Below are 27,991 nucleotides of genomic sequence, written 5' to 3' on the forward strand. Positions count from 1 at the left end.
ATGAAGTTCTTCCTTTTTACCTGCCTTTTGGCTGTTGCTCTTGCAAAGCATGTAAGTATAATAAGATATTTATGAGTATCTATTACCTGAATATAAGAATAGTGAATCTTTTATGCAGACAACGGCAGGGGTAGGCAGCAAGGAAGTGTGACGTTTAAAACCTATAATCAAAGATGACGTTGGCCTCACCTTACACAAGATATCAAGGTGGACAAAAATACTTTTTATAAAATGTTCTCCTTGTAGGGTTGGAAAGATTTTAGTCTTAGGTTAAAAGGCATACACTTTCTTCCATATCTGTTTGAATTTACTGGGAAACTATTTTCACTCCAAGAACCACTTCCTAAAAGTTAGAAACATATTAAACCATAACACGGACATCGTTCAAAGTTCGGGAGAGCGACAGGTAAAATGTAGATTCCCAAACCATCTCTCAAGCACATGTCAGAATTCCGTCATTCTTGACTACAGTACCTCAGCAGATATGATTCTTAGACAGGAAACAAGCATGTGTTGAAGAGTGCTAACTTTGAAAATTACTTGCCAAATAACCTAACACAAAGTCATCCCTTAACTTCTCAAAGCATCTTATTCTTCTAGTGAGAATGTAATAATAATATTCATATCACATGATGATAAAGAAGGACTAGATTCTTCATGTGAAGTGCTTCGAAGACACAGGCACACAATCTATTAACTTCCTCAGGAGTAACTCAGTTTTTCCCTTACCCTGCAGCCTGTGCTGCCAATCCCTCTCCCATACCCAGTGTCTCACTCCCTACAAATGCACTATATCATCAGGGTAACCAGAGTTCTTTGCCTCCTTTGCATTTCCATATCTCACATATCAATCTTGAAAGGTTTTTGTTATTAAGTTTACAGCCAATCCAAGAGCATAGCCAGAGTAAGAATTCTAGTTAGGCAAACAGAAAAATATAGTAATAATGCTTCAGTGATCAATCTTACACCAAGCTTCATTGTTTCTTTCTTCTGTTTATAATCTCCTAGTCTTAACTACTCTTCTCCCTTTCTCTCTAAATCAGTAATTGTCAGTATTTTCCTTAAGATTAATTAAATCTATCAATTAACATAAATGAAATAAAACAAAATGTGATGGTATTATAATATTTTAAGATTCTGTAGCACATCTGCACATACATCATATTATATTTTAAAATGTGACATGATTAATATCAAATACTGAAAAACCAAGAACCCAACACTTCCTAAAAGCAATAAATACATTAAGCTATAAAAAGGATTCATTTGAAGCACAGAATGATTTGCTTATTAATATTAGAGCATAGAATATTACAATAATAATAAAAAAATCAACTAACCACTACACATTTCCAGAAACAAATTTCTAAAAGTCTCTTGCCATCAAAACAAGAACAATAAAAACAAAACAAAATAAAAATAGTGAGATAGCTTGGCATTTAAAATCTACCATAAAACTGAAACTTGTATTTGTTTTTGTTTCTTTTATAGGAGATGGAACATGTCTCCTCCAGTGAGGTAAGACACTTTGGTGTCAACATAAAATCCTTTCACTTAGTAAAAACATAATATGCCCTAAACTCTTGTCGTTAAAATATTTTTTCACAAGTGAGTCTAGAACTACAGTCAGAGACAATTAGAAGTGAAGCCATAAAAAAAAAGTAGATATGGAGGAGTAAAGACCAAGAAATCTACACATTCAAATCACCAAGATTAGATTTGTGCATCTTTTCTGAAGACCTCTCAATATTAATGATGTTTGTTCACAAGTCGTGATGAACATTTTGTGAGTACAATGACAGGAATCCATTCTATGTTTCTGCAATGAGGACTCAAGCTTTTCTGGAACTATGTTAAATGCTGCTTTCCAAATGACTTCCTGGCCATAACAGATGCCGACAGACAACTTCAAGGTCACCTAAGCATTTTCTTGTTTTCTTGTGATGTATTTAATCTCTTTTAAAAAGACAAAACATGATAACAATAAAAAAAAAAAGAACATTGGAAATTGTACAGAGGAAATATTTTCTTTCTTCCCTGTGGCTGATATTTGGGAGAGATTTTGATTCAGTTATTCATAAACCAAAGCACAATGTGAAATTAGTTAGTTATCTGAAATATAATAATTATGTAGAGGGAGTGAAACTTTGGCTAACTTTGTTGTGTAATTCAGGTAAAAACTAATATGTTATCTACCCAATGGATAATGGTTGTAGATTGATATTGTATTAAGCTAGAATGAATTTAATTTAGGTAAATAAGTAATATTGTCTTTCTCTTTCTAAGGAATCTATCAACATATCCCAGGAAGTAAGTCCTAAATTCTTAAATTAAATATATTTTAACTTTCTTTTTTTAATCAAAGTTATAAAATAAATTTATTTAGTTCGTAGAAATATAAGCAGGGAAAGAATGTGGTCCTTCATCCCAGCAAGGTACATCCTGATTACTTTAGTCTGTTAATCTTCGATTGATGAGACTGCTTTTTCTATCAAACATGGGTCACTTTCTCATTCAGCCAAAAAGATTATTATTTTTAATTATGATTGTGAAAATGGTGATGTTTTCATTGTTTCGCCAAAATGCTATGGACTAATATGAAAAGAATTCCAGGAAAAGACTTGTGAGCCATTTTTGAGCCACAATTTTAAAGCAGAATATCTTAGAAAGAATTTCTTGTTAAAAGTTCATCACCTTTACTTTTCTTCCTTAATTCTGTACCCTTTTGTTCAAAAAATTATATTTTCTTTGCTATCACTTTATGCTCAAGAATATTACCCTGGATTTCAGTAAATGTTATATCCTTTTGGTTTTGTTTTCTTTTAGGAGAACATTTGTTTCACAACCTGTGAGGTATATATTGATTTCACATCAGTAGTACAATGTGAAGTAAAATATAGTATTAGAACCACATTGAAATTAACCTGGATTTGGAAAATATATTTCAAGTCAATCAAATTTGAAAACCAAGATTATCTTTAAAGAATGAGACCAAAAGTATACCATCTTCTCTTAATTCTATGACTAATTCAAATGAAGAAAATATATCTTCCCATGAATCAACTAATACATTTCATTCCCAGATTCTGTGAGGAATGAAGAACTTGTCTTTTAATGGTTTTCATTCTTGAAGTCTCAAACTTATTTTCTTCTTTTTAAAATTATTTTTCTATTGCAATATTTTCTTAAAATTGACTCAATCAATTTGTGTATCACAGAAACAATATATATTTACTTCCAAAGGCATGTTAGTTGGGTTAATGATTTATTTTTCCTAATACATAATAAAATAAGTAAGGACTATTACAATGAGAAAGAAAAGCTTATCCATGCCTTGCCTAAAATTATCTTGTGCATCCATTCATTCCCTTGACAAAGCATTTATTCAACAAGAACTATGTCCCCAACACTACCTTAGCCTCTAGGAGTACAATAATAAATATGATAGTCTCTGGAGATACAACAATAAATGCAATAAACAATGATAAATACCACTGGTTGTATGTTTATCACCAAATAGAAAATTCTACTATAATTCACACAAAACTCTTACAATGTATATTGGTGCTCTTTGACAGACATATCAGGTATCTGACTCCAGAGGAAAGTACATTTTAAATCAAGCCAGTGTCAAATCAAGAACCTATCATTCACCTTCAGTGTAGTTTTAGCCTGAAAAACCTCTCAATATTGCTTAGGGCAGTGTTTCTCAAAGCGCTACCTTTCAACTAGCAGCATCAGCATCACCTGGGCATGCTCATGCACTTTAAAATTTGAGAACCTCTTGTTTAAGCGGGGGTGAAAGAGGGAATGGTCACTAGTATAATAAAGGCATGCTGTGGTAGAAATATCCAAGCAATGAGCACAGTGGGAAAAAGTGTCTGGAAAGGAAGAAGCATAGCCATGGCCCGGAGCTTTGTGTCCTGAGGCATAGCCTGAAGACTTCCTACTTAGTGTCTAGGAAGTCTGCTTTACGGTTTCTCTAAGCTTCAGGTCTGTCTCAAATGGAGAGCCAATGGCGGCCTCTCATAAATAACAATTGTGTCCTGTAGAAAGGGTTTGCAGGATTTAGTTTGTCACACACCTCACTAGTCCTACTTTGTAATATTTTTGTCACCTGTCTACACTCCCTAGGCATCTGATATTGTATGAATAACATAGAATTGATGAAAACTTTAAAATGAAACATACTTTCAGTCATATGTTATTAATTTGACATAGAGTGAGGGCTCTCAGTAATTTATTTAATCTGTAATAAATAACATAATTTCTCAGTAATAGTAGCTTGGGCCATAAATATATTTAAGTAACTGCCCCTTCTACTCTAGTACAACTTTAAGGCTAAATCATGCAAGTTAAGTTAATTCTTCTTTTCTCCCCCTAAGGAACCTGCTGAAGTTCCCAGGGAGGTAAGTAATTTTCATTCAAATAAAATGGAATTCATATCACCCAGCCCTGTTTTCTTTTTGTGTATTTTTATAGCAAGTGCTTTTATTTTCTTAACAGAAAGTTAAGGTTACTGTGGAAGATAAGCAATACCTGAAACAACTGGTAAATTTCTCGTACAAATTATAATTTCAAGTAAACCATGATAGTATTGCTGTTTCTTCTCCCAAATGTTCACACAACTCATTCCATCCCAATGAGTTATTTACCCCCAATTTATAGTAAGTAATATATTTTTTGTTACTTTAATTTCCAGCTATTATCTTATCAAACTTGTGGATTTATAGTTTAAGAAAAATGAGTGTTGAGCAATTATCCAACTGATTTTGAAGGAATTACGAACTTTAGAAAATGTGTTTCAAGTTTAAATGGTGTGAGTGAGATACCAGTGTAGTTGAGGTGTCACATTTTTGTCCACTCAACTTTTCTTTGACAACAGTGTCATAGAAAGACATCGCAAGTGTAAAGGTTTCCAAGCCATATATAGGAGGTCGTGTAACCCATCCTCTGCGGATTAGAGAAGCTTGCTGTGTGCACAAGGAAAGAGCACCTGCTTTGGAGTTAGCAACTTGTATTCCAACCACAACTTCACAAATCATTACTTAACCTCTCCAAGCTACAGTTTCCTCAACTAAAAATGAAGATAGCTATATTGACCCTGAGGAATTACATTAGATGATATGTATTTCAATTATGCAAAAAATTGCTTGGAGCACAGTAGTTAGGTGCATCTAAAAAGAAGGTAACAATTATTGTTATCATATCCCTACACAGAGCAGACATACCTGCTAAAACCTTTAGAACAGAAGCAGTCTTTCTTGGAATACTTAAAAATTGGGACTCCCCAGATAAGACCTCTCTTTTTAGGAAATTCTGACTGCTAGAAAGGCCATTCTTAACTTTATCAAAATGCTTCTAGTAACATTTTCCTTTTGTACCACTCTTTTAAGGTAATTCTGAATTCATCCAATAATTATTCCCAGGCAATTCTAAAGACCAGTTGACATTCTACATGCCCATTTATTTTTAAATCTCTATGAAATTAAAATTCTCCTGAGTGAAGATGCCACTGTGGCTTTATATTTAGTCTCTAAAAAAATCATCAGAGTCAGATCAAAGGCTCTGGAATTTACTAGAATATTTATTGAGCCTGATAGATAGATAGATAGAAGATATATAGATAGATAGACATAGCAGGCACTATGAAAACTGCCATATATTTTAACAAATATAATCCTACATGGTAAATAATGCTCAGATAAATTAAGCAATATGAGCAGGGTCATGGATTCCAACACCCAGGATTAAGGGAATTAAAGTTCAGTTCTATCTGACTCCAAAGACCAGACTTCTTACATACATGGAAAAGAAAATGACAGACACTTACCTTCTAATTCAAGAAATGTTCCTTTCCTTTCTTATACATACCTTTGTTTTTTCCACATAGATATTGTTCTGGAGGCCTTAATAATCAGACAATTTCTTTAATTTTGCAATTTATTATAAATGTAGGAACAGTTACAATAAATGTTATGTTACTAAACTATTCTTGTTAGGTAAATTTGCCACCATTTATAAATTATCTAATTCAATAAAGTTCTAAGTAACTTGGTTCTTCCAAAATCTGCTTTTGACACAAGGAGGAAATTCAGCATTGGAGTAAATATTGATAATTTTCTTTCTCTCTAGAGCAAAATAAGTCAGTTTTATCAGAAGTTCCCCCAATATATCCAGGCTCTATATCAAGGTCCAACTCTTATGAACCCATGGGTTCAAGTTAAGAGAAGTGCTGAGCCCTTTATTCCCACTGTGGTGAGTGCTGCTTTTTTGTTTGTTGTTTGCTTGTTTGTTTTTCTTTTTGTTTTTGGTGAGGGATGAGATCAGGATAAATATATGTAAAATAGCTAGAGACAAAATGTCCCAATGAGTTGTAACTGAGAAAGCAGAACAAATGCAAATAAAATCTTGTAGTTCAGAAATTAAATAGCAAACAAAAAATAGCCCAAATGTAGTAACAAATAACAATAGTAACCATAGTGACAAATAAGAAATTTAATTTGAATTGTTCTAAGTGTATGTTCCTACATCATTTTGCTTGGCTCCTCAAACAAGTCTCTAATATATGAGGGGATAGTAATCATTAATTTCATGTAACAAAAATATTGTATTGTTAAGAAAATATGAGAAAGTGAAGTAACTTGCCCAAGGTCCAAGTACTGTCTACCATTTTGTTTCATAAAACAGTCTGTCTTAAGGAACTTTATCTCATATGAGGAATAAATAACAAAAGTTTTCCTGACCCTTTTTTTGGTTACAAAGCAGACAGCAGCTCTCTACCAGTGAGGTAAGGCATTTTCCTACAAAGTCAATACCCTGGTAACTAGCAAGATATTATACACTAGGGCTTCCCTGGTGGCGCAGCGGTTGAGAGTCCGCCTGCCGATGCAGGGGACGCGGGTCCGTGCCCCGGTCCGGGAAGATCCCACATGCCGTGGAGCAGCTGGGCCCGTGAGCCATGGCCGCTGAGCCTGTGTGTCCGGAGCCTGTGCTCCGCAACGGGAGAGGCCACAACAGTGAGAGGCCCGCATACCAAAAAAAAAAAAAAAGATATTATACACTTATTATACACTGTACTAGACAGTCTTTGGTGTAGTTTTTAAGCAATAAATCTAGATTTACATAATATAGGAAAATCGGATCTTCAGATCTCAAAGAAAAATCTGGGGAAGGCAGAACAAAAGTGTACACATCCAAGGATACAAAGATTAGATCTGTGCTAGTAGACCTTGCCAAAAATGTTAACACTACTTCTTTTTTAAAGGTCACCATTAATATTGCTATCACACCAGAAGACATGGTGTAGATATTACATTTTATAAACAGAGTGGGAGGAATCCAATGTATCATTCTGAAATAAGAACTCTAATTCATCCAGATCCATACAAAGTGCTGTTATCCAAACGTCTTCCAGCATATCACACATGATTAAATACATTTTCACGTTACACAAGAAATTGCCTAGTTTTTTTTTTTTTTCTTTTTTTTTGTGGTACACGGGCCTCTCACTGTTGTGGCCTCTCCCGTTGCGGAGCACAGGCTCCGGACGCGCAGGCTCAGCGGCCATGGCTCACGAGCCCAGCCGCTCCGCGGCATGTGGGATCTCCCCGGACTGGGGCACTAACCCGTGTCCCCTGCATCGGCAGGCGGACTCTCAACCTCTGCGCCTCCAGGGAAGTCCAAGAAATTGCCTAGTTTTATTCCTACTTAATAATGAATGAAAAAGTTCAGAAAAGAGAAATAATTTTACGAGTAAGATTAAATGCATCATTTCAATTTTTTTTAAGGAATCTGTCAGCTCCTCTCAGGAAATAAGTCAAAACCACTTATATTAAATATAGTTAAGAAATTACTTTTTAGTTTGTTATGGTTATAAAGTAAGTATTACTTATTTTGCATAAATATAAGCGGGAAACAATGTGGCTATGCATTCAGTCAGATAAAATATATTTATATATTTATTGGTTCATTGATGAGATATGTCATTCATCACTCACTTAAGAAATATGTATTTAGCAAGTATTATGTCCTTACATGATCTTAGATCTTTGGGATACAACAGCGATTGAAAACACAATAAAAATAAAATTAATTATTCTTCTTTATAAAAGAGGGGTTTTCTGCATATATTCAAGATGAAATTATGTATAACCAATACAGTGAGAATAAAATGTTTAATTCTTTTTAAAAATTTTTTTAAGGAAAATTCAAAGAAGACTGTTGATATGGTAAGGTATTATTTCTATATGAAACTATTTAATTCATATTTTCAAAAACTAATATGAATAGTTAGGTCTATCTGAAATGTTCTGCTTTTAATAAAATAGAGTTATATTTGTAAGTTACTTAAAAATATAATTTCTCTCCACTTTTTAATGTGTTTCTCTCAATTGCCCTGAATTCTTTCAATTAATCCTTCCATGTAAGCCAGACTTTCCACATAAGTTTTATATGGTTCCACTGCCTCTTTCTTTTTTTTAATCAAACTTTTACTATTTTTTGAACTAGAAATTTTACTTTTTCTTTTTTACCTTTCATACTAATATCCTTTTTGTAATATGAGAAATATCTTTAACTCCACAAATATCAAAAATATACTGCTAAGGATTCAATCATCCTGGTCCCCAGATTTTGATTACATTTCTATTTCTCAAGGAATCTTCTAGTAGCTCATATAGTGAGGAGAATGGTACTTTTAATATAAAACAATTAGTTTATTAAGAAATACTGTACTTTTCTGCTGTTAATTATTTTAAGTAAATTAGGTATTGATAATTTTTTAACAGAGCCACATCAAAATAGCCAGTAGACATAAAGAAAAACATGTGTAAGAAATATACACAGAGTCATTTTAGAGGTCTGAAATGACGAAGATACATAGCCAAGAGTAGCTGTTTTACCCCATGCTTTTGATAATGTTCAACTGGACTCTGGTTAATTGGTAATAGTAATTTTTAAAATAAGCCAAAGCCAAATCAACATCCTGTCAATTGCCTTCACCATAGTTCTACCCTGAGTCTCTCTCACTGTTTAAAGGGTTGAATACTGGATTGGGTTATGAGTTGTGTAAATCACAGGTTCAAGAACACTTGCTGTGTTACAATGAGCCAAATGTGTAAGCACAATGGGAAAACTTCCTGGGAGAGGAAGTTTTGGAGAGCATGGATTGTGGCCCACAGTCTTGTGGCCTGAGGCACAACCCAACATCTTCATCTTCACTGAAGGAGGAAGCATTCTTTACCCTTTCTCTCAAATTGGGGGTACCCAGGCACTAAAAAAAAGAAAACAATGATCTTCCCAGAAAGGGCATGCAGGCTCTGCCACATACCTCAACAGCCTGATTAGTTTTAGTTTTTCTCCTTTCTCTCTCTCTCTCTCTCTCCCCACCTTTGCATCTGCATATACTCCATGAGAATTTGACATTATATGAACAATATAGGTAAATGGAAAATTCAAAACATATTTTCAGTCAAATATCATATGGACACAGAGAATGCTCTGATAATGAATATTTAAACTCATTAAATCCATAATACATTCCTATAAAGTAGTACTTTGTTTTTTGGTAACAGTGGTTTTGCCTTGAATTATTAAAATAATTAGCTCTAGTTTTCTACTATAATGTTATAGACAAAATTACTCGTGAGCTATCTAAGTAAAGCTGATCCTCATTTTCTTTCCCTAAGGAATCAACTGAAGTACTCACTAAGGTAAGTAATTTCCATTCAAACAAAACTAATTACATATTATCCCATATTTTCTTTTGTATTTATCGCAGTTTATTTTTATTATTAACAGAAAACTACATTGACTGAAGAAGGAAAGAATTGCCTAAAATTTCTGGTAAATTTTCCATGCAAGCCTTTGTAGCACAACCAGTCTCAGCTTGGACACTGAACTGCGATCCTCTCAAAAACTAAAAAATAAAAACAAAAAAACAGTCTAATTTCTATAAAAGTCTTCCCTATACTTTGTCAAAACTATTACAAAAACATTCTCCCATTGTACTAATTGGATCATTGCCATGTATCCACCCAACCATTATTCCCCAGTTATTCTAAAAACCCATTGATATTTCATTTTGTAAAAACAGGAAATTATCCTGAAGGCAGATGTCACTGTGTTTAATTCCAATTTTAATCTCTATAATAATCTATAGTTGGACCTATATAGATGGTTCAAACTACAACACAGAGGAGAGGGATATTTATTAATAGGTGACAGGCACTATACCAAGTGCTCTCTCTATATTAATTCATTTACTTCTACAAGGTAAGTGACACTCAGAGATTAACAATTGACTCAGTGTCACAGATTCTTCTAAGATAAATCACACATTCTATATGACTCTCAGGACAAGGGTGTTTCCACGAGACATGGAAAAGAAGCCACAATCTGAGACACTTATTTAGTAAATTAAGAAATTATCCCCTTGCCTTCTTACACACACCTTTTTTTTCTTTTCTCTTTTTTTTCTGCTTAAGCATTTTGGCATTGGGGTCTGAAATAACCAAAGAATATTCTTAATCCTACAGTTTATTTTATGAATGTAAGCATAGAGTTAATTTTATATGAATAACCTCTCCTTTGCTTAAGTCTGTTTGGTATCATTTAGAATGTATCCAAATAAATAAAGCTTTAGTTTATTTGGTTATGTCCAAGAGTGCTCTGACGCATTGGATAACGGAAAAATTATATTTTTTTCTAGGACAAAATCAACCAATATTATCAGAAATTAACCTGGCCCCAGTATCTCAAGACTATTTCTCAGTATCAGAAAACTATGAAGCCGTGGAATCACGTTAAGACAAATGTTATCCCCTATCTGGTGAGTTCTCCCTTTTATTTTTAATTTTAAAAACCGAGTTATCTTTTATAGTAAAAATAAGATAGGGAAATTAAATTCCAACAAGCTCTCAAGTAGAAGCTGAAACAAAATTAAGTAAAAATTCTAGGCTGGAAATTAAATTAAATTAATCATATAGTACCAATATAGTTACAATAAGCAGAAATAATTATAATGATAAATTGTGTTTACATTGGATTTAAATTTCTTAAGTGTTTGCTTATAATATTTCAGTTTATTCCTACAGCAATTTTTCAAGGTGGGTCAGCATAGAGAATATGACTTCCATTTCACAAAAGTATCTGAAATTCCAAAAAGTAGCCTGACAAAGCTCTAATTAACATTTCTCCTTTATTTCATTTTTTTAAAAATGTGACTTAGGAAACTTTTTAAGCATTAGGAATAAGTGGGAGAGCAGGAAATTGCACCCAGAGAACTGACAGTTTAACATAAAAATATAGGATTGGAATCAGAAGCCCTGACATAAATAAGCTTTTGACTTTGGTCAAGTCACTTCATTTTTTCAGGATTTTTAAAATATGATTTAATTTATTAGATATACATGTAGCATTTAAAGATATCTGTCCCATGATTAGAGGAAATAAGAATTTAGCATCTGTAGTTTGAATATGAGATGCCAAAATGATGCTCTAAATATTTCCATGGGGTGGTAAATTTTTTTTTTGTTTTTTATTATAAGCACATAGCTAAAATATATTATTCCTTTCTCTTTTAAAGAGATACCTTTAAGATTCTTGAATTAACTGCTTCCACTTGATTATGGTAAGTATCTTTAGGCTTATAATTTAAACAATAAAGAGGATTTTTGTGTGAAGAATGCATAATGTTAATAGAGTTTCAACTTTAATTAAGTCATACTTAGTTTATGAAATATTTTAAATTTTGCTTACACCTTTTTGATTCACAAATGTAAGTGATCTGTGTATTTGCATGCATTTTATAAATATTTTGAAAATAAATTATAGGAAAGTTTCTCTATAGCTGATAACACATTCAGCCAGAAGCAACAGCTCTGGGTGGAAATTGTCACAAGCTTAATGGTCACAGGGATGTTAACTTATCACCTTTGAGTTCAGACTCAGAATTTCAGTTTGGTGGAAGAGAGTTTTCCTACACAAGCTAGTTTAAAACAAATTCTCTGCATTATTTTCTCTGGAAAAATCACCACTGTTTTAAATACACAAAATCTACTTTTCTTAGTGTCTCTTTTTGACATTTTAACCATTGCTTTAAAGCCATGATGAAGGGCCAAGGAAACGAATAAACATCAGTGTTGCTTTTTTGTGCAGTCACCTTTTCTTTTTCTTACGTTGTCCTTGCAGTATATAGGTCATCTCCAATCTTGGAATTCTGTCTCACTCAAGTTATCTTCTTGTTCCTTTTATATGTCCTGCAATGAGACAAAGTAGGTTTCAGAGAAATTAGTAATAACAGTGGTAGTAATTTATTGAGGCCTTACAATGCTAGTCACAATTCTAAGCCCTTTGCCTATATTAAAAAATTTCATATTCACAAAAAACCAAGGAGGTGGTTAATATTATCAGCCAATTTAAGATAAGGAAACTGAGGCCCATGGAAGTTAAAAAAACTTGTTCATAATCACCCTGCAAAAGTGGAAGAGCCAAGACTCTAACACAGATTTCCAGCTCTAGGACTCCAACACACAACTACTGATGCCAAACTACACCTAAAGTCCACCTAGGGGATTTTTTGGCTTTAAGTACATTGTCACAAACATGATTTGCTTTGTCATGTCATTTTGGCTCTCCAAATGATGAAAAGGGATCAGACAACTTCAAAAAATGATTTTATGTGAGAAAAATAATAACTATTGTGAATAAGAGCTGAAATCACAGCTGTATTTTATAAATAGCAATATTTCCATTGCTATAGTTATTTATACATTTATTTTACACTTTTAAAAAGCTGATCACGTATTCTATACTGTGAGAGACATGAGGGAGACAGAAATAAGGTACCAAACTTATCCTCATTAAGCTCTATTCTAGACAAAGATACAGGAATGGCAATATGAGGTGCCAGATGCTAAATTAGAGGCATGAGAAGTAGCTGGTAGTACAAAAAGGTCGTGATGCATCAGACTTAAGTCATAAACTAAGTCTTTCAGATAATTAGAACTAGACTAGGCAAAGCAATGGCAGAGAAAAAACAAAGTCAAAAGGTATTGAATTGGCAGAAAAATTACAAAAGAAATAGAGAAACAAAAAAATGCACATAGATTTTAAAGATTTTAATAATTTTAAGCAATTTCTTAAAGTATCAACCCAAGGTCATTTTGCATAATGATTTTTTTCCCTAAAACCTAGATTTCAATTAGATAAAAGGGTTTTAAATGTAGAAAGCATTTTATGTCTAATAAACTATTTAGAAAATAAGAATAAATTTTCCTTCAAAATTGGCTAAAAATGTAAATATTTACCACTTAATGAATAAATATAAATATTACTTTTATATGCAGGATTGAAGAACCTGGCTATCAATTTTCACTCATTCATTAAATTGCTCCACAAATAGTTATTAAAACCTTACTATGGGGCTTCCCTGGTGGCTCAGTGGTTGACAGTCCACCTGCCGATGCAGGGGACACGGGTTCGTGCCCTGGTCCGGGAAGATCCCACATGTCGCGAAGTGGCTGGGCCCATGAGCCATGGCCGCTGAGCCTGCGCGTCCGGAGCCTGTGCTCCGCAACGGGAGAGGCCACAACAGTGAAAGGCCCGCGTACCGCAAAAACAAACAAACAAACAAACAAACAAAAACCTACTATGTGCTAGGTATCATGTTGGACACTAAAATATATTAACTAATAATCATTATAAATAACAACATTCTGCTAGAATAGGATGGATGGGTGTGTGTTCTGTATACAAGCATACATTGTTTCTTGAATATAAATCTAATAGATAATATAGTATTATCTTTTTCTTTTTAGGCTTGCCTGGAAAATCTATCTTCTACATTTTCTTATCTACCACTTCACTTCATACTACCAACATGTTTGGAGAGGCCCACTAATAAGACAGAAATGTTGAGGGAAAGGATGACTGTGCAGAATATTTCCTGAATTATTTATATTCTTCCTTTAGTTCATGTTGAATATACTGGGTTTGTATGGTGGTTTCATAAAACTTAGCTGATGATTATTTAAAATCCTTTCCCTACTCTTTCTGAGTTGCAGAACTACATTTCTTTTCCTCTGAAAATAAAATTTCAAGTGCATTCTTTGGTGTGTAATCATCATTTCCATTGTTCATACTGGCCCACTAGGCTATGGATGATAATATAAACAGTCCTTTAACAATCACTTTAAACCAGCTTGATTACCACCAAAATAACTGTACACTTTCTGGGTAATGCAATTTTACTTCTCATAATGGATAACCTTGAACACTACAAATTATATTCTCCAAACACAGCTAGGTTTACAGTACTATTCAACCATTGTTTTACCAATTTTTGATTTATTTGTGCTCATAATCTGCCACAGCATTAATCCCAAATCTTCACCAGATCCCTCAATCCTCCTCTCCTGGGTCACATTGTCACACTAAAGTAGGGAGTCAGGCATTGAGAACATAAACCTTCCAAGGCCCCCCATTAATGGTATCAACAAATGGAGAAACAGGAAAAGCAAATAAGTGGATTCATGCATGGAATGTAAGGGAAAACTCTAAGGGGGTGACACGTCCAAGAAGACAAAAGGATAGGGAAAGATAAAAGAAAGTGGATTTAGGAGGAAGGGATAAAGATGAAAATTATTTGAGCTTAGAAATTTGTGTTAAGCATCTGCTTATGATGGGAAGACATTGGAGGAGTTTTCACAGGGGAGTGAAAGTTTTCACAGGGGAGTGAAGGTACATGATATGTACCTTTGGTGAAAAGATTTGAAAATTGGAGACTTTTTCTTAGACACGGTAGAATACTCCAATCCTTTAACCCTCTCATTGTATTCCATTCTGTCCAAGCCCTCTTAGGCTCGCTTCTTATTCAAGCTGAACACTGAAGTGTTTTTCAGAAGGAGGTAACATATGCCATATATTTTGAAAGGGTAAGAGGTAGAAGCTAAGATAATTTTTCTTTGCCTTCGTAGAACACTCCATCCCTTTTATCTTTGTCTTCGTAGAACACTCCATCCCTTAACACTCTTATTACATTCCATTTTCTCTATTTCTTATTCGCCTCACTTCCTTTCTTGCACAGCTCAGAATTCACCCTTGATTTTTTAAAATATCATCTTGATAACTCATGTAACTCTTTGCACCTCTGTACTTAATCCTACTGGAAAACACCCAACCAGGAACTAAATTTCTATTGCCACTCCATGCAAGGAGCTGAGCACTAAAGTAAGTTTGTTTTTTAACACTGTTGGTCACCAAAGACTACTTATCAAACTTTTTCTTGTTGGCATTAGAGTTAGCAGCCTTCTTCAACACTCCCTGGAAAAAATCTCACTGGAAAAATATTTGCCTTTCTACTTTATTGACAAGTATTTTGTCCATCAAGCCTAAACACTATCCACCTCCCTAGTATGACACTTCAATAACTTGATCTAACTCTGAACGTAACTTTAACTGTCTCCTTCAAGTCTCAAAGGATGTGGTGATCTTCCTCTAGTTCAAAGCTAACAGCTCTTTTGGTGCTTTTTAAAATTTACTCTGTGGGCTTTCCTGGTGGCGCAGTGGTTGAGAGTCCACCTGCCGACGCAGGGGACACGGGATCGTGCCCCGGTCCTGGAGGATACCACATGCCACGGAGCGGCTGGGCCCGTGAGCCATGGCCGGTGAGCCTGTGCGTCTAGAGCCTGCGCGTCCAGAGCCTGTGCTCCGAAATGGGAGAGACCACAACAGCGAGAGGCCTGCGTACCACAAAAAAAAAAAAATTTCCTCTGTAATCTATCCTTTTCAATGATGTTCAGTGGGGCAAAGTAATAATGATGATTATCATATCTAAAACCATTTGAACAGCTATGTGCAGGGTAATTTATATATTTGTCTCAATTATCCTTACAATTATTAATATTATTCATATTTCTTTTTTTTTAGAATAGATTAATGTTTATTACATCTGCCATATTAATTTAATATAGGCCACATTTATGATCCAGTAAAGGTTTTTTATGTGTTATGTGCGGCCTTTAGTGTACATATAAGGGTCATTAAAATTATTGTGCTCAATACATTTAAACATATATATATATTTTAACATCTTTATTGGGGTATAATTGCTTTACAATGGTGTGTTAGTTTCTGCTTTATAACAAAGTGAATCAGTTATACATGTACATATGTTCCCATATCTCTTCCCTCTTGCATCTCCCTCCCTCCCACCCTCCCTATCCCACTCCTCCAGGCGGTCACAAAGCACCGAGCTGATCTCCCTGTGCTATGCGGCTGCTTCCCACTAGCTATCTACCTTACCTTTGGTAGTGTATATATGTCCTTTCCTCTCGCTTTGTCGCAGCTCACCCTTCCCCCTCCCCATATACTCAAGTCCGTTCTCTAGTAGGTCTGTGTCTTTATTCCTGTCTTACCCCTAGGTTCTTCATGACATTTTTTTTTCTTAAATTCCATATATATGTGTTAGCATACGGTACTTGTCTTTCTCTTTCTGACTTACTTCACTCTGTATGACAGACTCTAGGTCTATCCACCTCATTACAAATAGCTCAATTTCGTTTCTTTTTATTGCTGAGTAATATTCCATTGTATATATGTGCCACATCTTCTTTATCCATTCATCTGATGATGGGCACTTAGGTTGTTTCCATCTCCGGGTTATTGTAAATAGAGCTGCAATGAACATTTTGGTATATGACTCTTTTTGAATTATGGTTTTCTCAGGGTATATGCCCAGTAGTGAGATTGCTGGGTTATATGGTAGTTCTATTTGTAGTTTTTTAAGGAACCTCCATACTGTTCTCCCACCAGCAGTGTAAGAGGGTTCCCTTTTCTCCACACCCTCTCCAGCATTTATTGTTTCTAGATTTTTTGATGATGGCCATTCTGACTGGTGTGAGATGATATCTCATTGTAGTTTTGATTTGCATTTCTCTGATGATTAATGATGTTGAGCATTCTTTCATATGTTTGTTGGCAGTCTGTATATCTTCTTTGGAGAAATGTCTATTTAGGTCTTCTGCCCATTTTTGGATTGGGTTGTTTGTTTTTTTGTTATTGAGCTACATGAGCTGCTTGTAAATTTTGGAAATTAATCCTTTGTCAGTTGCTTCATTTGCAAATATTTTCTCCCATTCTGAGGGTTGTCTTTTGGTCTTGTTTATGGTTTCCTTTTCTGTGCAAAAGCCTTTAAGTTTCATTAGGTCCCATTTGTTTATTTTTGTTTTTATTTCCATTACTCTAGGAGGTGGGTCAGAAAGGATCTTGCTGTGATTTATGTCATGGAGTGTTCTGCCTATGTTTTCCTCTAAGAGTTTGATAGTTTCTGGCCTTACATCTAGGTCTTTAATCCATTTTTGTGTATGGTGTTAGGGAGTGATCTAATCTCATACTTTTACATGTACCTTTTACATATACATGTCCAGTTTTCCCAGAACCACTTATTGAAGAGCTGTCCTTTTTCCACTGTACATTCCTGCCTCCTTTATCAAAGATAAGGTGACAATATGTGCATGGGTTTATCTCTGGGCTTTCTATCCTGACTTCAGACTATACTACAAAGCTACAGTAATCAAGACAGTATGGTACTGGTACTCTTATATTTCTAATAGCTATTAATATTATAACTTGCAGATGAGGAAATTTTAGTAGAAGAAGAATAAGTTGTCCCTAGGGGCATCATTCTATTTGGACCTGTTGATATTTACTTCCTGGTAATTTTTCCATTGTGGAGCACAGGCTCTGGACACGCAGGCTCAGCGGTCATGGCTCACGGGCCCAGACGCTCTGCGACATGTGGGATCTTCCCAGACGGGGGCACGAACCCGGTGCATCGGCAGGCGGCAGGCATCGGCATTCTCTGCATCGGCAGGCAGACTCTCAACCGCCACCAGGGAAGCCCCCTGGTAATTCTTATAACGGTCTTTATCTAGCTACTTTTTATAGGTATTTTGCAGGACTTCTTTTCTTTCTCCTGCACAAACATTGATGTTCTCTAGGGCTCTGACCTCAGCCACTTCTTTTCAAATTCAACATATTTTTTCCAAAATATGTTATCCACGTTAAACGTTTTAATTGCCACATAACAATCAGCTGATAAAATCAACTCCTAATTATCTAGATAACTTCAGCTCTAAATTTCTGTCCCCCAATATTAGACAGACATACTCAATTGACTTCTGAAACTCTCTCTATATGGTCAGCTTCCTAAGTTAAAATGTAAGCAATATTAGGGGTAACGTGTAAGCAGAGCTTCACTTGAGTCCCCAGTGTTAAAACATTATCTGGTATTTGGATGAATTCCATATATTCCATATATTTCAGACCTAATATTTTATTACAATAGATTAAGCTGGAGCATAGCATTTATCATAGCTCCTAAATTTTTATGTCATAGCACATGGTGAAAACACCTTTAGGACCTGAAATGTTTCCCAGTAGGTGATACCAATCTCCCAGTGAATCTATAAAAAGAAAATCTCAATAAAGCACCCATAGAATGGCTACTTTTAAGCAATTTTATTTCCTGGTAAGCCCTCCAAGACAAATTAATTGCAAAGTGTATCCCTAGGTAAGTAAATGAGGTGACTTCCACTTAAGGAAGTTTAGCCAGAAGCCAATTAGTTGTTGAAAGACATCTGCCAAAAAACATAGTTTGGGCTTTGATGTCATTTATGTTAGGTAATGCTGACAATAGTTAAATAGCAGGACCAGATTTTATGTGAAGGGTCTTCCTAGTCAGACTAATAAAGCCATACATTCTTTTGTCACTCTCTAGAAGAGAAGTACAAAATACATTGTATATTTTCTGAAACAACCAATTTATAATATTAATGTTCGTAGGGTCAATCAAAATGAAGCTCTTATTTTGGACCTGCATTGTGTGTGTCGCTTCTGCAAGGGTGAGCAAATGGACTTTTTAAATTACAGCAATAATATACCCATCAAGTAATTATAGACAGGGATTCGTGTTAATGGTATAAATTATTATAGTGTTGATAATGATGCAGCAGAGAGATATGTTAATGGACATGTGGTTTGCTGTGCCAAACTTTTCAAAAGAAATTTTTAAAAATCTGAATTTAAAAAGTTGTGTAATCTGAAAATGAATAAACAGCAAGGAGAAGAAGTGAATTCAGAAATGCAGTGGGCTGGAGAAAGATAAAATTAAAGGGAACCAGAATTCCATGAAGATGATCTTCACTGGTTATGTCTTCAAATTATAGAAAACTGGATTAGGCTTCCTCTGGCAGTGAAGTCCCACTGCTGGAGGTATTTATGTAGAGTCACAAGGAATACTTGATGGAGTTAAAGTAAATGGACATAATAACTACCAGTGTATTATAAATAGATGAGCCTCTAATGTAAGAAATAGCTGATGGAAAATTCTTAATCCTAGCCAACAAGTGAGCTAAATATCCTCTTTTGGAAAAAGAGAAAATTATGACATCTACTCCATAGGATGGCTTTGAAGATTAAATATGATAATTATGTAAAGTACTTAACAGAGCACCTATGATATAGTAGGAGCTCAAATGCTACTTGATATTATTAACTATTATTATCAGATTATTGACTGATACTACTAATTATCACCCTGTGAAAATTTCAAGATATTTTCCAATCTCCTAAAATAACCTGAATTAAACTCTAATTGTTAAAATAGTAAATGATGAGTTTCCTACACTATCTTGTCATTCTTATCTCATACTCTGTTGTATAATCTGTGAGAAATTCATAAAAGATATTGAAGCTTAACTGGAAAACAACTGGACATATGTTCCTTCTGCAACTGTTAAGAGGTGGCTATGAACCACATACATACAGACAAACACAAACACAAATGCAAACAAAACCTGAAAGGTGAAAGAGAACAGCAAAACAAGATATATGAAAAAGACTGAATGATTTTTCAAATGGTAAGATTTATGTACATGTAGAAAATTACAAACCGAAATCTATCAGCCAATATAAAATTTCCTGAGACAATGGTCTATGTTAAAAAAATATAATGATGATAACAATGATAAACAACTAATTTATACTAGCGATTTATATTTCAAGAAGAAATTAACTATATTAATAATACAGTTGTACAAATTCTTCAGTAATAAAATCTGGGTACAGATGTTTTCAAATGAATAATCATAGTCAATTAATATTTTTCCTTTTGTTTTAGAAGTGTTTCTACTTCATTGATGAGGTAAAACTTTTTTTTCATCTGTGTATAAATGTATTTGTTTTTACCTTAAAGTATATTTTACATTTTAAAACTCTCTGATTTTTTACAAGGCAATTTTGTGACAACTATTGCTGTTAAAATATTAATGCTATTAAACTCTTCTTATTTGATAGAAAAATATTTGTGGAGTATAAATATATTTGTCTTAAACATATTTACTGTAAGGTCTTTATTTCTTTTAAATGAGCAGAAGCATTAAGTAAGTGTACTCCCTTTAGAGTGTGATAAAATTTTTGCTATACCCAGGTTTCCTCCTCATGCCTCTATGAAATTTTATGACAATACTGTACTAAGTTTACTTCAGCAAACTAAGAGATTAATCTGGGAAGGCTTTGCCTGTATTAAAGATTAGAGCAGAAGAAAGCATGACCTAGGAATTACCAGCAGGAGGAGTATGTCCCAAAATGCTAAATGACTTCTGTGCAGCAAATACTCATAAATTATCATGACGCAGGACACTAAAACATTCATCACTTGACATATATTAGAATTTTTTTAGTTCTTTGTCATTTTTGCCTCAATTCTGATGACAGGAGCATGCTAAGAAAATGATACTGGTATCTATCCACAAGCATGCAGTAGATAAACATGACAATCTAGCAAGGAAAGGCCAAGAGATATGATCTGGATGTGTGCAGTTTGAACCAAATACCATTAGATATATGGAGAAGAAGTAGAAAGGTTTTGAAAATAATTTTTTAAATGAAAACAATGAGATACTACTTTGAATTTCTTATAAGAGTTAAGATTTTAATCATAAGAATCTAGGGCTCTCTGGTCACAGTATGAATCGTTGACATTTGTCTCTGTGAACACTCTGGAACATCTATCACTTGTGTATTATGCATCATACCTTCAGGTGACAATATGATCCAGGAGCAAATATTTTATCTCAGTAATTCAGGAAACCAACCTAAAATTGGAAAGAATATGATACACAATATTAAATTTTAATGAAGAAGCTTGATAGCTGGGAAACAGTAACCCAAACACAAGCAAAGAAACCTTGTCTGTTCTTTCCAATACCTAAGATCTAGCATGTGGACAGCACAGAGGAGGCACTCTTTTTCTTTTTTTAATTCTTGAAAATCTATCAAGAAAAACAAAATATCCCAAAGCTACTGAGGAAAAATCTATATTCATTGAGAAGTTATATTGCAAAGCCTTGTTTAGTCCCTAGGGATTTTGTGATAAACCTAAATGATGATCTAATGTAAATATCTGGTGTAAATAAGTCACTAGCCAAAGAATTAATCAAAACACTTGGTTCCCTGTACCTAAGTATTTGTAAACAGTTATGAACAAGAAAATTTAAAGAGAGTGTAGAAACACTGGAACCAGTAGGACATTAAAATCAGTCATTGCCAATCTACTTTGTAATAAGGTATTTAGAATAACAGGACTGGGTCTACACAGTCATAGGTAAGCAAGGTAAACAACTATATTGCTTAAGAAAGAAAATTCTACATTACTCACAGAGTTTTGGCAGTTATAGTCACTCTGAATGCCAGTAGAGATCTAAAGAAAGATTTTTTTCAGGGGTCTGAAACTTAAAACCAACTTTGTTTTCTTTGTTGTTTTAGAATTTTGTCTCATCCAGTGGAGAGGTAAAATATATCTATATTTGTTTATATTTTAAGAAATATAAATATATTTTAAGAAATATATTTTATATTATTAATTTTCTTTTTAAAATAGCATTTTCTGTCTAATAACATTAAATAATTCAGTATTATTAAGTTTTTCCATGAAAAGCTAAATAATTTCATAACATGTTATCTTTTCTTGCTGTGATGGTCTCATTTAAAAATGCATCTATAAGGATGAGCATATTTATATTCACACATATTGTAATTTTTTATTCATATTGATATCCTGCCCAATTTCACTGCCACTTCATTAGGTAAATACTTTTAAATGAAAATTATATAAATAAAGTTTTATATCATAGAAATGTATTGCTGATTAAAAAAAGGCAGTAATTTCCAACAAATATGAAAATTGGGTCTATGTTTATCAATAGTGCATGTTACTGACAGGTTAACTTGGAATACATGAAAAAAAAATAGCTCCATCAACCAGTTACCATTAAAATAAACATATGATAAGAAATATTAAATATGGCTTATTATATTTTAAATGATATTTATGTTATATAAATTTTTACTTTATTGGATTATAATTGGGCTATGCAATGAATCAAAGAATCTAGAGTCTTAATATATAAACAAATGCATACCAAATTTGCTCAGAAAACTGACAAAGTTATAATAGGAAATAAAACTTCATGTGTGTGAGACTAAGAAATGTCTTAATTTTCTATAAATTCTTACATAATGTTGTGACCTTGGAGCTCCCTGACAGTTTTACATACATGTAATAGACAAAGCTAGAGAAATTAAAGGAAAATGAGGAGGTCCTTCTACCAAAAAATAATCATGTGAAATGTAATAGTAAATGCATTAGTAATATTTAGAATTTTCTCATTTAAAACACTATCGGGAAAATTAAATATGAAAAGCCCATAGTACATATTGTGAAATGATCATCACAATTAGTTAACATCCATCACCATGTATAGTTACACTTTTTTCTCATGATGAGAACTTTTAAGATCTGCTCTCTTAGCAACTGTTAAACACACAATATGGTATTGTTAACCATAGCCAATTATATCTCAATTGGAAAAAAAAAAAAGCCAACAGTCATCATCCACATCCAGTATGCTTTCCTTCTTAATAACAATTTAAGATGCCTAGCCTTGAAGGAGTAGAAGCTTTGAGGAAGGGTGGGAGGAATTCAGAAGGACAGCTAGAAAAGGTATAACTAAGTGAATGCACCCTTGGGGGCACTTTAGAGACTCAGCGGGTCCTGAAGGCATCCAGCTAGGCGTGCTGTGCAGATAAAGAGGCTTGGAAGGACTGATCCTACACTGTGCATCTTCTTTTCTTCTATTGTTGTCCTGGCCTAGCTGGCATATTGTTTAGTTTATAACACTCCAGTTCACTGACACACAAAATATTTCCTTTTACATTGAAGTTTATTCCATTTTCTTCAGAAATGATTAGTTCTTATTTTGTAAGTGATGCAAGCACATTAGCCTTGAGAATGAGACTAAATTGGAATTCTTTAAAAAATAACCTTTACTCATTGTACATCATCACAGTCATAACATAAGTAATGTAGCGATAAGATAGAGGTAATAACTTTGACTTCTTTGCTCTCGTTTAGGATTACAGCGGCAATCCTGACAGTCCTTACCCAGTTAACCCAACTCTGAATATTCCTTATCCCATACCAGACAGTGATTTCACTCCTCCTGTCTATCCTACAAGGAATAAGTTCCCCAATTACCCTGGGAATCCTGACCGTGATGCCGGGGTACCCTCATATCCCTGGGTTCTCACTGCTCCTGGAGCCCTCCTCTACCACATTTCTAGTTTTCCCATACCTTCTTGGTTGTCCCATCATCCGCCCACTCCTTGGGCTTTCCGCCTTCTTCCTCCCTCAAAAAGACCTATGGGACCTTATTTCCCACCTGATACAGCTGCACCTACTGCAGCCGATCCATATGTACTTAAGTCTCTTGCCCCACCTACTACAAACCCACCTTCTATCCCAGAGACTGAGCCACCTGCTGTGACAGAGCCTGATGAAGCAGATATTGCAGCAGCTGCCCCAGGACCTCAGTCCTCTATTTCTCTTGACCAGGTGGGTTGCCTCAGTCTTACTTCTGTGATGCATGAGAGGTGTAGGAGCAGGAAAGAAACAGTCTCTCCACAAGCAAATATATACTGTATCAGCTGAAATATTTTGTACAGCTTTACTGAGACACAATGTCATACCAATATTGAAAGTGTATACTTTGGTAAGTTTTGACATATATATACACACCCATGAAAAAAATCACCAGGATAATGAATATATCCACCACAGCCAGAAGGTTCCTCCTGTTTTTTTTTTAATATTCCCACCCTCCCCTTTTTTCCTGTCCTTGATCTATTTTCTGTCAGTACAGATTGGTTTGCATTTTCCAGAATTTTATATAGGTAGAATCATACTGTATATACTTTTTTGTGTCTGGTTTCTTTCACTCAGCACAATTATTTTGAGATTTATCCATGTAGTTATGCATATCAATAGTTCAGTTTTTTTATGTTTTTGGAAAGTAGTATTAGATTATATGGATGTATCATAAATTTTTACCCATTTATTTGCTGATGAACATTTTAATTTCCAAACTTGATGCCATTTATTTATATCCAATTATATATTGAATACTGTACTGGCTTAAATTGCAATATTCAATAAAAAGGATTAGATGGACAGCCCTGCCTTGTTTCTGACATTAGGAGAAAGTTTTATTTTAGGATACCATTAGGTTACTGTGATTTTCACATTTAGTAAACAGGAACAGAGAAACATTTTGATCTAAGGCTAATTTTTCCCATTGCAGAGATCAAGCTATTCTGAGTGCCCTGTGAAATCTGAGCTTTTTTTACTCTGGCTTGTGTGATCAAAAACTTTTTCCTGCTCTGTGCGAGCACTAGATATTGTTCCATTTTGTCCTTTCAGGTGGTTCTTTACCTGACCTGAGGTAGTATCTTCATGTGAATAATATATACTTGGTTGAAAACCTTAGGATAACATATTTATTTATTTATTATTTAATTTATTTATATTAAAGTATAGTTGATTTACGATATATTAGTTTTAGGTATACATCATAGTGATTTGATATTTTTATAGATTATACTCCATATACACTAATATGTATAAAATAGATAACTAATAAGAAAAAAAAGTTGAAAGAAAAAAAGAGTTATTACAAAACAGTGGCTATATTTCCCTGTGCTGTACAATATATTTTTGTTGCTTTTCTATTTTATACATAGGAGTTTATATCTCCTAATCCCATACCCCTATCTTGTCCCTCCTAGCTTCCTTCTCCCCACTGATAACCACTAGTTTGTTCTCTATAATTGTAAGTCTTTTTCTGTTTTGTTATATACATTCGTTTTAATTTTTAGATCTCATATATAAGTGATAACATAGAGTATTTGTCTTTCTCTGTCTGACTTATTTCACTAAGCATAATACTCCTACATCCATTCACATTGTTGCAGATGGGAGAATTTCATTCTTGATTATGCCTGAGTAATATTCAATTGTGTGTGTGTATAGGTATATATATCACATCTTTATCCATTCATCTATTGATGGACATGTGCATTGTTTCCATATCTTGGCTATTGTAAATAATGCTGCTATGGACATAGGCTAACCTTTTTAGATCTTTGTATCTATGTCTTTGTCCCCCGTTTTCCTTCAGATTCTCTGCCCTGTGAATTTCAGCTATCTTGGTCTTCCTGGGCACCCAGGTCCATCTCCCTTCACTAAGTCCTGGAAACAATCCAGGCAGTAAGATAAGACAATCATAGGGTTCATCTCCTTTGCTTCCTGTCTCTTAGGGATTGGTGTCCTTCATAACTTGATGTTTAGATCTTGAGAAACTGTTGCTTCTCATATTTTTGTTATTTTTAAAATTTGTTTCAGGCAGTTTCTCTTACTCATATTGACCTAAAGAATAGTTCTCTGAACTTTTTTAAAACAATGATTTTTTGAAAAATATTTAGAAGCACTTTGTCCCCAAGTTTTAGTAAATGTGCCTATTTTATAAAGGGGAAAGTGGGATTCCAAAGCATTTCAAAGATACTCTGAACCCTGGGCACAGGCTGAAAACAAATGAGAGCTTAAACCCAACAGTGAATAATTTCTAAAGTATATTGTTACTAATTGAATACTCCTAGTAGTTGTTTCCTGGAAGGGGGTACCAACTTTTCTTCTTGTTCCCTTGTTCTGATAGGGATGAGAATCAAGTTAAATGGTTGCTTGGAACTGCTCCAGAGAAGTCTGAAGAGCCATCATTATTCTCCAATACTCCACACATTAACATGTTTCTTCAGTAGGTTTCTTTGACACAAAGCACTCTCCTTCTACCAGTATATACATACTTGTAGTTCTTCATGACTCACACGAAGGTAGAGAGAAATTTAAGAAAGTATGGATAAAAAGAAATTGATAAAAAAAGGCCTTGAAAACACTGCTAAATATCTTAGACTGTTTCCTGTAGCCAAAGGAATTTATAAAGGACCTTCATTGAGTAATTTGACCAGTTCTTTGTTTCCAAAAGCTAAGTCTGATGGCTTAGAGTATTCTAAATATGAGTTATGAAGAAATCACCAGGGCACAACTTCTTAAGGAATAAAGATTACCCAGAAAAGATAGGTCTAATACTAGTAAATGAAGTACATTTTATCATTTTGTTGTTTGTTTTGTTTTGTTTTTTAGGTAAAGAAATGAAATTTTCAAGAGAAAAGAGTACCATGCATTTGTTTCTGTAAGTCATACATGATCATGAGATTTTAAAATGATGAATTATATAGATGTCATCTTCTGAACCCACTTTTGAATATATTTTTACTATATGAAATTCAGAAAGTGGGGTATGGAGAGGTACTGCCAGTCTGTGCCTAAGATCTCTGAAATTAGGAACACATACCCTGTGTAAGAAACTCAGGCAACCTTTGGACAGTTCTTCCTGACATTGATCCATATGGATTATGACTTGAATATCCTAAAATAATAGAGGTCAATATAGGGAAGAAACTTCCATAGGGGGAAAGGGGTTGAGTTATGGGTGAAAGAAACCATTGTTAAAGTTCTCACAGATCATTTTCTATGTTATTTATTCAACTGCCATTCTTACCCCACACTGAGAACCACTGCTTTAGAAAACAAATAAACAAAGAGACAATTTAGATCTCAAATCTCCTGTCCCCACCTCCTCCCCTGCACCAGCCTTGCCCCCCACTTGTCATTACACACTGTCCTGGGAAGAAAGGCACTGGTCAACTAGCTCATTGGTTACACTCATTCCAAGCTCTTATTCCTTTATCCCTTTGTAAAGCTGTTCCAATTTTACTGTTATAAACATTCACTGGACAGGAAAATGGCAAGGCTTTATTTGACTGTCAGCCAAATCAGAATTTCTACTGAGGTGACATCAGTACTTAAAGTAGAATTGAAGACCAAACTTGATAGCCTTTAGTATTGTTGATGATGCCTCTTAACAGCAGCTTTGCCAAGGAAATTAAAAGGCTTAAATGTTGAGTTAAACCCTGTCTACTGCTATATTCTTTGGGTTTTTTATTTGTTTTACTCTTATATAAGATAAAAGGATATTAATTAGGGAATTAGTTCAAGATATTATGTAAATTTAACAATTTTCAATAAGTATTTGCATTTCATTCCTTATTATATTAATTACTTAATTCACAACAGATAAAGGAAAGAGTACTACTTTTCTGGAAAAGCCTCTTAAGGCAGAGAAGGAATTCTACTTCAAGTCATTCAGTATTAGGAGACTGTTGATCTGAACCCAACACTCATACACAAAAAAGTTCTGTATAATATATACATATGTGCAAATAAATCATAGCAATGAATTAACATTGCACTTTTAAATTGTTACAAGAATGCATAATATCTACAAGAAGATAGAGGAAAACAAGCTTGATTCTCTTAAATGTGCCGTTGAATTGTAGCATGAATTTGTACATGACCATTCAATATAGTCCCTTAACATTAAAATCATAAAGCAGCAAAAGAAATTCTCTATAATACAAGTCATTTGGTATGTTTTACACAAAACTAATATGTTTTTTTTTCCCTTTTCAGGAATAA

The 27,991-nt window shown here is 34.1% G+C and overlaps 1 protein-coding gene across 1 annotated transcript; it reads left to right on the forward strand.

The window, feature by feature from the left end:
- On the forward strand, positions 1–27,991 carry PRR27 (proline rich 27). The gene is made up of 15 exons (XM_027089652.1): positions 1–51; positions 1,492–1,518; positions 2,287–2,310; positions 2,394–2,435; positions 2,827–2,853; positions 4,386–4,409; positions 4,507–4,551; positions 6,136–6,267; positions 6,773–6,790; positions 8,205–8,231; positions 9,690–9,713; positions 9,802–9,846; positions 10,712–10,831; positions 23,477–23,956; positions 27,986–27,991. Exons 1-15 carry the CDS (start codon positions 1–3, stop codon positions 27,989–27,991), a joined length of 1,092 nt encoding a protein of 363 aa, XP_026945453.1.

The sequence above is a fragment of the Aethalodelphis obliquidens genome, unplaced genomic scaffold, assembly GCF_003676395.1.
Source record: "Aethalodelphis obliquidens isolate GAN/ISIS:26980383/991018 unplaced genomic scaffold, ASM367639v1 scaffold67, whole genome shotgun sequence".
NCBI classification, from domain to species: Eukaryota; Metazoa; Chordata; class Mammalia; order Artiodactyla; family Delphinidae; genus Aethalodelphis; species Aethalodelphis obliquidens.